Source organism: Syngnathus floridae, chromosome 17 (genome assembly GCF_059516105.1).
Source record: "Syngnathus floridae isolate MCC-2025c chromosome 17, RoL_Sflo_1.0, whole genome shotgun sequence".
Classification (NCBI taxonomy): Eukaryota; Metazoa; Chordata; class Actinopteri; order Syngnathiformes; family Syngnathidae; genus Syngnathus; species Syngnathus floridae.
Window position 1 is genome coordinate 10637257 of NC_142429.1, and position 12648 is coordinate 10649904.

Below are 12648 nucleotides of genomic sequence, written 5' to 3' on the forward strand. Positions count from 1 at the left end.
GCAAGGACGGGCTTGGTTCTATTTGAATTGAGCTTTCTCATTTACTGTAGGCACACTAATTCAGTTAGTCAAACTGTCATTTATTTGTCACAGTACATTGACAGTATATATATATATATATATTAAAGACAACAGTTATAGCCATCTAAAATAATTACATCAATAATCATCTAGATCAGATCATGAGTGCAAAAATGCTTAATTAAAGAAGTTGCTCAGCATCCCCCATCCTCCCCTCAGACTGATCACGAGGAGTGGCGCAGTAGCACGACTATGGTGTTCCCCAACGAAACAGCTTCTCCAGAGATGTTAAGGTAATTCATACAAGACAGATGGTATCTTACTGGATACACATTTCTGACACTAGTTCAAAAGATTGTATGAAACATTCACAAAGATGGTCTGACACGTTGTAATAGTTTTTAAACATAATTACTCGTGCATCTTTTGAAATGACACAAACATTAATGTATGTGCTGTAAAGCTGTTAGACACTATGCGCTACATCTTTGTCAAAATCACCAGTTTTCCATGAATGACCTACTTAAGTTCATTAACTTTAGTCCAATTGATTTAAGATTTCTGGAAAAGATTGCAGTCTGCTCAGAGGTGAAAGGGCTTTCATGAGTGGCCGCAATTATTGCATGAGTGTAAAAAGTAATATTGGAAAAATAAAACACCCAAATATCATGCAGGCACTAAATATTCTGAGACATTTTCATGGTCAATTTAAGGTTGGCATTTGTTTGGGCTACATTTCAAGCAGAGTCATTCCTAGAAATAGCAAAATGACAGAATTATCACAAGGACATTTTAAATGGGACACTTGACATGCAGGGTGGCATTGTACTCATCACAAACACTGAATAGTAGTGTATCAAAATATGACCGTGTATTTTTGTCAAGGATCTCCAAAGGCCTTTTTCAAAGTGCACTCAGCAGCACGCCCATTCATCGTGTAGGCCCTGTGCTGACTTGATAAAATACCTTCCATCACATTTGTTGATTAGAATACTGAAGCATCCAGTGGTTGAGAAGAGTCGCTTGATGAAGAGCGCTGCTGGTAAAGAATGGTGATGGACTTTTTCATTTTCACTTCACCCACTGCTCTGCCAGTTTCCATCTATCCAAATTCATTTTGACTGTCATTCCCACACATTTAGAGAATCATGACAATGATCGGAAATACTGAATTAATTGACGGCTTGATGACATCACATGTACGGAGACATTGTTATTCATTGTTGTGGCTTGGGGACAACTTGACTGACCTTAGCCTTTTTCAATAGTATGCTTTGTGCTTATCTTGTCATGGAGGTGCCCCCGTTTCTATTCTGCATTCTGTCGTGGAATGTTGTTTTGTTTTTCATTTGATCTGGGCCAATACGTCGTTGAAGAGATTAAGGAACAAGTGGACGTGGTACTCCTTGAAGACCAATGCTGGACGGAAACGAATTGATCGCTCTCCACACCCTCCCAGGAAGATACCTGTTGATAAAACAGAGGTCTAATGAAGATCAACTAGATTAAAAAAAGATATACTTGGCATTGTCCTTTTGTGTTCATCACGTTCAAAAATGACATACATGAAGCACGACACATTGCATACCCTTGTTCCGGGCCTTCATGAGGATGTCGTTGCGTGTTGCATCATCGCGGGCATCGATGGCACAGAAGGTTCCTTGCCCTCGAGCTCGACTAAGGATGCCAGGGTACTGAGCCTGAGGAGCAGAGGCATCTAGGTCACACGCTCACCAAGCAAGAGCTTGTGAGCAACATTGGAAAAATAAGCTACACAGACATTACCTGTAACTCATTCAGGCCAGTCATCAAGGCTTTTCCTGAACGAGTCACCTCCACCAGGAGGTTTTCTCTGCGAATCACACTGAGGACCTCGGACAGCAACAAGTTCTTTGAAGGGTCACCCATCCATGTGTTGAAGATGCGGTAGGCCTGAAACCAGGCAAGCAACAAACAAAAGAAAATAAACACTGCAGAGAGAAATAAATGATCATTCGACACAAATGTCAAAAAATGGCAAACCTTATCAGCTTCAAATTCATCTCTGTAGAAGTAACCTCCAGTCATAAGCTTCTTGCTGAATGAGACAATATCGGCGGGGTTGTCCATACCCCAATGCTCGTGGGCCCAGAACTTTCCTGTGCACCCTCCTCCAGTTTGGACCTCATCCACGTGGAAAGCACAGCCATGCTGAATGGAGAAAAGAGTACATACTTCTTTTTTTTTCTGCATCAATAGACAGCAACTAATCTCATCGAATTAGATTGCTTGTTAGCTCAAATGATAAAAGGAGAAGCACTCGGACCACGTAGAACCAGACTCATCATAATACATCTCAGCCATTGTGAAACATTAAAAAACTTTTGAAAAACACGCACACACAAATAACCATTACAGACTGACATCATGAAAATGATGGTGTGGTGTGACCTACTTGTACATTTAAAAGATGCATGGTACTGTTACCTTGCTTGCAATTTTGCGGAGGCTCCTGAAAAAATCCGCAGAGGCGTGATTATCTCCTCCCTCGGCTTGAATGGGTTCAATTACAATCCCGGCAACAGGCTTTCCCTTTTGTCTCCACTTGACAATCAGGTCCTCCACCTGAAGACACAAAATGTAGGCAAATTATAGAAGCCAAGCATGAGCTGGTGAAATCTACCATCACTCATAAATGAGTTGATTGTTCTTATCATTAGGTTTATGAATAGTTTATCATAATCAGGACACACACAGAGCATGACAGCCTACCTCCTCCAAACAGCGAGCCTCCTCCTGCGCGTTTTCTCTGCTGAATTCCTCCAGTGGATATTGCAGTTTGGGGAACGGGGCGATCGGCCAATCAAAAGCGGGCACGTCCAATTTATGTATTGCTTTGGAGTGCGTCGTTGACAAACAACCTTGGAAAGACAACATTTTAAAAAAATGGCTTTGAGGAGCTAGACAGACACAAAATTGATATTTATATTTACAGTATGTGAAGCACTGTGAAGCTTAGGTTTGACACTTACCCATTGTTCTCCCATGGAAACCACCAATGAAAGATAAAATACTCAAATCTGGACAACCTGGACCCTGAGGAAAAGTTGGATGCAAAGATTTGCAGCCAGACCCAAAGCAATATAATATTATATAATCTAATGTGGAGTGTTTTTCTTGGTTTCTACCTGGTTTATCATGCAGGAGGTGAGGTCTTCAGCAGATGCTGTGGTGTGGCCCCGCTCTTTATTCTGCACCAAGGACCAAACAAATGAAAATGATGCTATTTTTTTCAAATAGGGACAATTCAGTTGCCAAACCAGCTTCATATCATGATCACAGCCATAGTCACAATAGAAGAGAAAACATTTTTATTTTTTGCATATTTTGAATTCACTCACCCTGTACCAGATAAACATGGCCTTGTAAGCATTTTCATTGGAGCATGAGCCACAGGCCATAGTCTGAACACGACTCATTCCACTTGGAGCCACCTGAATAAGGGCAAGACCACACATTGCAGTGCTGTTGATTAACTAAATAGACCAAAACGTTTTTTAAACACATTTTAATGGGTGTGTTTGTGCGCTGAAAGTAACTCACTGAAAGAAGACTTTCGTTGATTTTGTCTGGAAAATTCTCAGGCGGCAAGATTCCAAGGGCGGGTCTGTTCACCAGTGTACTCTGAAATAGGACAGGAAACCAGGGTGGTGTTAGTTAAAACAATTTAGGTTAACAAGTACATTATTGCAGTTAACATGAGGGGGCGGAGCCTACCAGATTGTTGGGGTTGGACATTAGTTTGAGGAGAGCAGGGTGGTTGTATCCTGAGAGATAACATCAATGATAATGTGGTCATGAGTAATAAAAACAATTTGAAATATTTTTAAAACCAAAAGTCTTAATATGCATTTAGTATTTAAACATAAATATTAAGTATGAACATTTGTACAATATATATTGGGATGACTCCATAATCAATAATATAAAAAAATAAAGCTTAGGTATGGAAATGAAACAACAATAGAGTGAATTTACATTCTTATATAAAGTGATCGGCTCCCTTACATAAATCAAAGTCGTTTCCTACATTTGACCAGCAGAGTGCAGCAAAGTACAACAAAAAAACTGCACCACAAATCATTCCTGTTTTAATTACTCATTTGTGTCTAAGCCATTTTGAGTTGATTATTTTTAGGTATACAACAAAACGAACATGCAGACAGACATACATCCAAACACAGCCTAGAGTAATGTCTCCTGTGTTCATCTCTTTGTAAGATTAGAAATGCCATAGTGAAACTCCTGTGTCTCATCTTGTCTCATTCATCTAAGCAGCAGGCGAGGCGTTTCAATCAACTGATGAGGTGTTGAGATTACACAATGATTGCGTAAAATAACATCATCTGAGATCAAAGTACAATCATACAGGTTGGACATCTTTAGACTGTGATGGGATCTTTTGTGACTAACCAATAGGAATGGAGGAGATCTGAGTGTAGATGTCCAGCATACGGTTGCCATCCACATCCACCAGGTAATTGCCCCTGCTCTCTTCATAATTGCAGAAGAAGTGGATAGCACCAACATTCTGGGGGAAAGACAGGTTTTCTATTTTCAAAAACAAGCATACAACACAACTGACGCCAACGTTATACCGAATGAAAAAAATAGTACAAACATTTTGAGACCACCAACACCAGATGGCAATGCCTTGTGCATATGTCTTATTAGTCTCCTCTCACTTCCCATGAATGAGTTATTATTAAGGTTCATCGTGTTATCGTGGTCGATTAATATTTAGCCCAAGGGCATTGTGGGCACACTGAAATGCCATGCAGAGTGCTCCCATTTTTTTAAATTATTTTTTAAGAATACATGCACCTCAGAAAAGAGGACAAAGGAAAAGTGGTACAGCCTAACTGCAGCAACAGCTTAAGCGCTACAGGCTCTATTTAAGTAGTTCACTGGGCAGATACAATTGAAGATGCCGCTTCACCCCAGACACACGGGGACATATAAAGTGGCTATAAAAAGTCGACACACCCCTGTTCAAATATCCTGTTTTTGTGATGTGAAAAAAAAATTGACTATATTTATATTGTTTTCAATATGCTAGAAAAATGTCATCATTTATCTTGGTCTCATCTTTTTTTTTTTTTACACTAGACTTTTTATATTCACTAGCCATGAACAAGCAAACTGTCTTGATGTGCATTATAATTTAACTTCTAATGTGTCAGCCATTTTCATAGTATTAGCGCTTGACTGGACAACTAGCACACACAAACACACAACCTCAATTTACCTGGATTTCTCCCAGTTGTTTGGTCAGTTCCTAAAGAGAGAAATAGAAGTCAGTGACGGTTATATTATTATATCAAAGATAAATGATCTATCTGATTATTTATGTATCTATTTGTCTATTTATCTATTTTTGACGTATGTGTGCTTTACATGAGATCTTGGCCCAGGAACTTCAGTTTTCATGGAGGGTCCATCATACTCAAAGTCCAACTGGGCTTTTGGGGCCGCTTTGCTTGCATATCGGCATCCTGAACACAGAGAACAATGTCAAACCCATATTTGCATATCTTCAAGCGGCCATATGAGTTCTTTTCATTCATAATGCAAAGTTTATATATGAATCATTTGCTCCAGATTGTTGCAAACGAAATCTTTCAAAGGGTAAATACCTTTGGGAAAAAACAAACATTTGTCCCACACTATCTTTTGTGGTCCTTGACTCTCCATTGGTTAGTCAAACATTACAAAGATGACATAACCTCTTCCACCACTTTCATTTACTCCGCAGTGAGGCTCGTTGAAGATCCAACTTGTATAATCTTTGCTGAACTATTTGGATATTTAAAATCTCAGTAGAAGACAAATATTAGAGTAGATTAGGTTTTAAAAAAAAAAAAATCAGACTACTGAAAATTATTATTATTATGAGATGCCAATTTACTTCTGTGACAAATTTTAATACACTTATTGAAATACGTTGAATGGTTTTACCTGAAACACTGAGGTGTAGGTTTTTGTGGAGGGACAGCGCAAGATGACGGCTGATCACAGAAGATGCCATGACAGGTGTCCGACCAGGTCACCTGAGATTGGGAGAAGAAGGGAGCGAGAAGGATGAGTATGAGCGGATATAGAAATTCAATTTCACAATAGGCAAATTTGCCCAATCTAATCATAAATTCAGTCACTTGAGTTCAATATGTAAATGAGATCACATATGTTGCTCTTCCTCCAAAGGACATTTTCTCAGGAAAACAGTGGCCTATTTTTTGGGGGCCTATTAAACTTGGCCGTGCATTTGGGATTCTATTTTTAAAAAAAAAGAGAGAAGCTAGTTTAGGCTCCAAATTCTAATAAAAATGTTCTTTCTTGTTTCCGGAATTCTTATGCCATGCTGGTTACAAAACGGGAGGAAAACTCTCGCTTTCACACAGTGGACACCCCGATTATCGCACACATCACACAGCCGGTTACTTGGCAACACCTCGTGGACTGGATGAAACTGGTTTAGAGAGTGTTACACAAGACTGCATCTTCATATGCTTCGGAGAAGCCACGTTTTGGTGTGTGGCATGTAGGACAAAGGTACAATATGAACATAATCAATTTGATTTCTTTAGTACATTTCAAAGCAAAACATAAAAGCACTAAAGATAAAGACGAGACAGCAACCAATAAAAGCAGTAATAAAAGCACATCAAAAGGTTTTATAGAGATTATATCTGCTCTTGTGTTTGGATTTTAGTTCCGAGGTAAAGTTTCTGTTGACCTAAAATGACACTTTAGACTTTGAACTTGAGCAAACAGTTTTCCTGAACTCCAAACGTCCACTGTGCACTCTTGCGTTGAATATAAAACAAGATTTGTCATGGACCAAGGCGATCTGCCGGAGAGAAAATAAATCACGACTCGCCAGGCGCTAACATCACAGTAATTAACTGCCGCATCACGGTTGATTAAATCTCATGTCAAGTCTGACCGCATATTCAGTTTCAGAAGGAAATGAGGTGTCTGTGCTGCTTTACTTCAAATGTTTGTCAGTCTTTTTTTTTTTTTAGTTCTCAGCATCAAAATGCAATTTTACTCAAATCTGAAATTTGAATTAGGGGCAAATAATCCATCTAGAACTTTATTTGAGGTAAATAGATGGTAGTTTAGTAATATTTAGGTCAAAATAAACCGCACTAATAACTCAGGATAGAGTACAGTAGTTTATTACTGTATTGGCCTGGGCAAATCAAATCATCAGGCTGTCCTATGACCTGAAAATGCATTGACAAGTGACTGTTGTGTAACCCTGGCTGCAGAGCTGGGTTACCAAACAGCAGAGCTGGTAGACTCCTGCCTCTTAATGGTTTTGCAAGGGGGGCAATGTTAAGCTATGATGTGATAGAGGCAATCCAGCGATATAAATGGCTTAGCACTCGAGGATGCAAAATAAAAAGCCAATGTGTGGTTGTTTTTTTTTTGTGACCAGCTTTCTCAAAGTAAATCTCATCGAATATGCATATAGACATGTGATCTGGAACACCAAAAAAAAACCCACTTTAAAATGATTTCTATAATGCAGAACTGATGCATTAATTCCAAAAGACATTAAAATTAAACTCAATAGTAAAACTTGCAGGACAATATTCGAGTGCAGGTGCAATATCGTATCGATCCAAAGGTTTACTGACATCATAACTAGGCCATATAAAGTGTGTGATGATTAATGCCTTTTCAAATTGTTTTCAAGAGTTACCATTTTTTACCCCCTGATGGGCCTCAATAAAAACTGGTTCCAACTGGATCTGACTGGCTCACACATGATGTTACGAATGAGTAGAGAATTTCGGTTAGTTCGGTTGACAAGCTTCTTCCAATAGGTTACGTTATCCTGCAGGCTGCGCATCATCTGCTGTACTTCTGACATGGACGCTGCAGTAGTCACCTGCTCAGTCTCGACTCGGAGGCGTGACACACACGTCGGGCTGCAGAAATACCATGTCGCTGCAGACATGGGAGCATGCACGGTTCGAATACTTACCCCGCGGATCCGACGACTGGATCGGGTTGAGAGTCTGTGTGTGCTGCAGAAGGGCTCGACTGCAGCGCGCAGTCTCGTCCGTCAGCCGCCGCGCTACAGGAAGAAGGGGCTTCTTGTCTTTGTGGTTCCGTTCTGGTGGTCGAGCTGACGAACTTATGCCTCTCCACTGCCAAGTCTGGAGGAAATAGTTCGGTTCTATTACAAGACGTTTGTCCCCAAGTAGAGTTGTCCCCGAGTAGACCCGCGTATGATTGGCTGCTTTCCCACTTGGCTTTTTACATCCATCGTGGCCCTCTAGTGGTCAGTAGATTCGAAAACAACTTTTCGGCTATACCAGCCAAGAATTACGTAAGGTCTGTTGTTTCTTCTGACAAAGCAAATATATTCAGTGTTGTTGACCCACCAATTTTTTTTTTCAAAACGTTGAAAAAAAATGTAAAAAATTTTACATCACTGAAAACCTACCGGATTCTGGATCACCTGTACAGTCAATAATAAAATGACAGGTGAGAAAAACAAACAAAGGTGGAAAAGGTTTCTATCCATTTTTTATTATTATTACTTCAATTTACACTGGAGCCTTGAATTATGGTAGAGTTCTGTTCCAACAACACCATTTTTTACTTCAATTAGGAACATATACATTCTCTCAGTAGCTTATGCAAACTCAGTAGTGAAGTCATAATATTAGTTAAAGTAATTGTTAGCAAAAAAACACTTCCAAACTATAAATATAAAATGATCACATAAAAAAAATACTGCAAAAAAAGGAGAACAATTCCTTTCCTTTACTCCTGTGGTTAATCTGCATTTGAGAAAATTGGTTTGGAACTGTTATTATTTTAATTTCTTCCCACGAACACGTACCCGACTTACCCCTTGTTATCATTATTATAATTTCTTCCCGGGAACACATACCCAAGAGGAACCTGAAACTTTGAGATTTATGAGGTTCTTGGCAGGGAATATGCAGGTCATGATGTACACGGCTTAGAATTGGACTGGGCCTCGTCAAATGGTACTCTCTTGGCAGTCACCTTCCAGAGCTCCTGAAATTACAACATGGGGAATCCATTCAACAAACTTGAAACTGTAAGTAAAAGCAAAAAGGAGTCAAAGACAGGTGTTTGTTTTTTTTACCAGTTGATCAATGCGTTCATACTGAAGAAACTGTGGGAAGGTAGAAGGGATCTGTTCCACTTTGTAGCTACATTGTCCATCCACCAGGTCCTCGAGCTGGGAAAGGCAATGTCTGAAGTGGTTGTAGGCATCGCAGGATACGTCCATATTTCGTAGCGTGAAGTTGAACCTTGACAACACCAGAGTACAACTTCATAATTACTGTGGTAGTTTTATGGACATACCTATTTTTATAAAATAACCTATGTTAAATTCACATTGACGGGTAACTGCAAATGATATAATGCTGAGTGCTTTTTGCTTGTATTAAAAGGGAAGACTGCTTGGTGTCTGTATTTACCTTTTTTCAATGGATATAAAGACGGTGCAGGCGTGAGCAAAGTTATTGCATAGTCGGTACAGTGTTCGGAAGAGGCCATCTGTCAGGTCATCGTCATAGCAAACTGGTGACACGAAAACATACACAAAATAAGTATTCTGCTTTTTCATCAGCACTGGTGAGTAAAAGTAAAACAAAGTGAAATGTGGAATTTTGTGCAGTGCAGTATTAGAGCAGAAAAATCTGGCTTACATGGGGACATTAAATACAGTACACTTCACAAAGCATAACAGTAACTAGCTGTGACAGCTTGAACATGTAATAGGTAACTTCTTCACCAACATTAATCGCTATCGGCCCTCGGAATTATGCAAACGCACCCCCCCCCCAAAAAAAATGTATCATTTGAAACTCTGTCACACATTAAGCAGTTTTGAAGACATAGTGTGGCGGCTGGGTTTAATGTTTTAACATGAAAACAAAGCAAGTGCAAAAGTTTCAACAGAGTTAGTCAAATTAAAAATGAACCAACTTTACCTACCATCAGCAGCAATAATGAAGCTGGTGTTGTCATGTATATCAGCTACTTCCTCCTCTGTCCAGCTAAGATCTACATCAGGATCTATAGGTGAAACACATGGACAAACAAATAATTAAAGAAGAGCCATATTTTACTTTTTGCTACTGTTAATTACTGGTAAGGATCAGCATGAGGTTAAGGATGAGGATGTCATTCAAAGAACACCCCACCCTCCAAATTTTTTTATAAAACTTCCGAGACAAGTATCACAGAACAACACATTTGAAAAATAATGGATAGCAAAATAATAATGATAATACCAATACCAAGATCACACGTACTTTTCATACATACAATTGTCTTTATTACCTGTACAAAGGTCAGACTGGAGCCAATCCAACTGTCTCACTCTCACTTCACCACCTGGTGGATAAATATAACAGTGTATCCATTTTTTTTTCAAATAAAATCTTAAACAGACATTTACAGAAATCCTGTTATTGAAATTTAAAATGGAAGCTGGCATAGACTACAGCTCACTTGAGGCGCTAATGAAAATGGCGGGATGTAACGAGTTGCATTGAAATTGTAAAGTAATGAGTTCTTTTTGCAAATGACTCACCTGTACGCTCAATCATGTGTTCATTTAAAGATATGTTTCTCCGGCACATGCTTAAAAGGTCCTCTCCGACATCTGAAACACGACATTTAATCTTTATAAAAATACCACACATTAAAAAAGCATCTTGAACTTCAAAATAAGTCAGTTCACAACAAGTGAACTTCCTAAAGCCATACCTGTGCAGTACACTCGTTTGGCTAAAGTGGCCATGATGATGCTGGTTAAACCGGCACCGGCGCCTAACTCCACAACTGTTGCCCCCTTGAACAGGAGTGGCTTCGAGAGGATGAAGTCGGCCAAAAGTAACGCTCCTCTCCAAACCTGGTGGAACACAATTGCTTGTTGAAGCAGCCAATGAAGTAGCAAATGTTCACCTGAGTTATTTTTAACTGGTAACAACTGCTTCTTTTTCTGGCTTTGGTTTTAAAACCACTTTACATGCTTCCTAAAAAAAATACTGTGATTTTTAAAATACCACAAATCTATGAGACTGAGGGGTCACGGTAACTTTACTAACCTGTTTGCCAACATCCTCCAAGGGTGTTGCCATAGTATGTTCTGCAATGTACATAAAACAAACACAATTTTATAAATGTGTCCTACAGTTTGACCAAATAACAAAAACATCTTTTCCAATACCATGAAAGTTTGATCCTTACCAAGCCGTATAATGTCGTCAAAGCACTCATCTGCTTCATCCTCTTGGTTCTCTTCGTTTTGCAGTGCAGAGTTATGGGATTGCTTGAGAATAACAGGGCAGACCACTTCTCTGCTCCTGCTGCTGTCATCCCCTGTAGAATCATTCCTAGGTCTGGAGAAATGCGAAACATTTGTAATGAGAACTGCTACAGGAACTGATCTGGAGAGCTTCCCTACCTATGTGTGACGTCAAGATCTCCATCCTCATCCAAGGCCGGTTCTACATTTCTTTCACTATCCTCTTCATCGTCTTCTTGTGCAGAATGTGTTTCAGTATCACTATTTTCTCTTGTGCCCTCATCATTCTTCTCCTGCTTTTCAGCATTGGACAAAAACTTGAATTTGGAGATGAAAACTGGATGAACACATGAAAAAAATATATTCATAAAAACTGTAGTGTGTGCACCTGTTGCCATTCATCCAGAATAAGTCATCATATCAACTTTGTGTCCAATCTCCAGTTGCTGGAGCTATAAATAAAACAGTCAACCAACATGTCACATTCCAAGCATGTGCTTACATAAGGAACACAAAAAAAACAAGATGAACTGTTGAATATTGAATTTGGCTAACTGTAATTCCAGTGCATAGCATTCAAAAAAATAAATATATATTTGCCTTATACATACCAGGCTGTCCAACATTGTTAAGGCGTGTCATTCGTTGGCGAGCCTTAGGCAGGAACATGTGAACATCTGACAGCACATTATCATGTTGAAGGATGATCTGGTTCATGGCTTTTTAATCATAATCTTAGAACAGTAGAACCTCGGAGTCATCTGCTTGGAAATATATGAGATTGTGAGCGTGCAGGATTTCAATACAGAAATTAAGCTCCTTTAAAAATGGCGTGCCTAAATGTCCGTAGAAACGAGAACCTCAATGAAAATAGATGGTGTCATTAAACGTACGGACAACCAAGTTGTCTCAAATGTGTTTTATCAAACTACAAATCTGCAAAATATGATTTAAAACTGACCTCGAATGTGAGCTAGGCGGACGACACACCTCCTTCCATCAGCTTTGTGTGGTGTACCGTCATAACTCGTCCGGAGTAAATAAAGCAAGGTTCCGTTTTGTCACCAAATGGTGTCCCGTCATAACTCGTCCGGAGTAAACAAAGCAGGGTTCCGTTTACACAGAGGGCCATATCAGCAACCTTAAAACCATGAAATAAAATAAACATACTTCATCACTTAAATCCGTCATCAATCAAAATTAGAATTAAATGCTTGATTGGCGAAACATATGGCGACTCTACGTTTTATTTCATGTACTGTTGCAGTAGCATG

General features: G+C 39.3%; 2 protein-coding genes across 2 annotated transcripts; both read right to left on the reverse strand.

Moving 5' to 3' along the window:
- Positions 1-59: 59 nt before the first annotated feature.
- On the reverse strand, positions 60-8323 carry abat (4-aminobutyrate aminotransferase). The gene is made up of 16 exons (XM_088356697.1): positions 8057-8323; positions 6019-6110; positions 5458-5555; positions 5309-5338; positions 4474-4591; positions 3778-3827; positions 3604-3684; positions 3402-3494; positions 3189-3251; positions 3033-3096; positions 2773-2921; positions 2488-2625; positions 2044-2211; positions 1807-1953; positions 1610-1721; positions 60-1488 (listed from the first exon to the last, which is right to left on the reverse strand). Exons 2-16 carry the CDS (start codon positions 6086-6088, stop codon positions 1367-1369), a joined length of 1503 nt encoding a protein of 500 aa, XP_088212823.1. The 5' UTR covers positions 6089-6110; positions 8057-8323; the 3' UTR covers positions 60-1366.
- Positions 8324-8586: 263 nt separating this feature from the next.
- On the reverse strand, positions 8587-12493 carry mettl22 (methyltransferase 22, Kin17 lysine). Its single transcript, XM_088356705.1, has 12 exons — positions 12336-12493; positions 11986-12135; positions 11534-11711; positions 11317-11468; positions 11175-11215; positions 10834-10978; positions 10658-10729; positions 10405-10458; positions 10057-10137; positions 9537-9639; positions 9197-9365; positions 8587-9105 (listed from the first exon to the last, which is right to left on the reverse strand). The coding sequence occupies exons 2-12, from the start codon at positions 12089-12091 to the stop codon at positions 9031-9033; spliced, it is 1176 nt and encodes a 391-aa protein (XP_088212831.1). The 5' UTR covers positions 12092-12135; positions 12336-12493; the 3' UTR covers positions 8587-9030.
- Between the last annotated feature and the right edge of the window lie 155 nt (positions 12494-12648).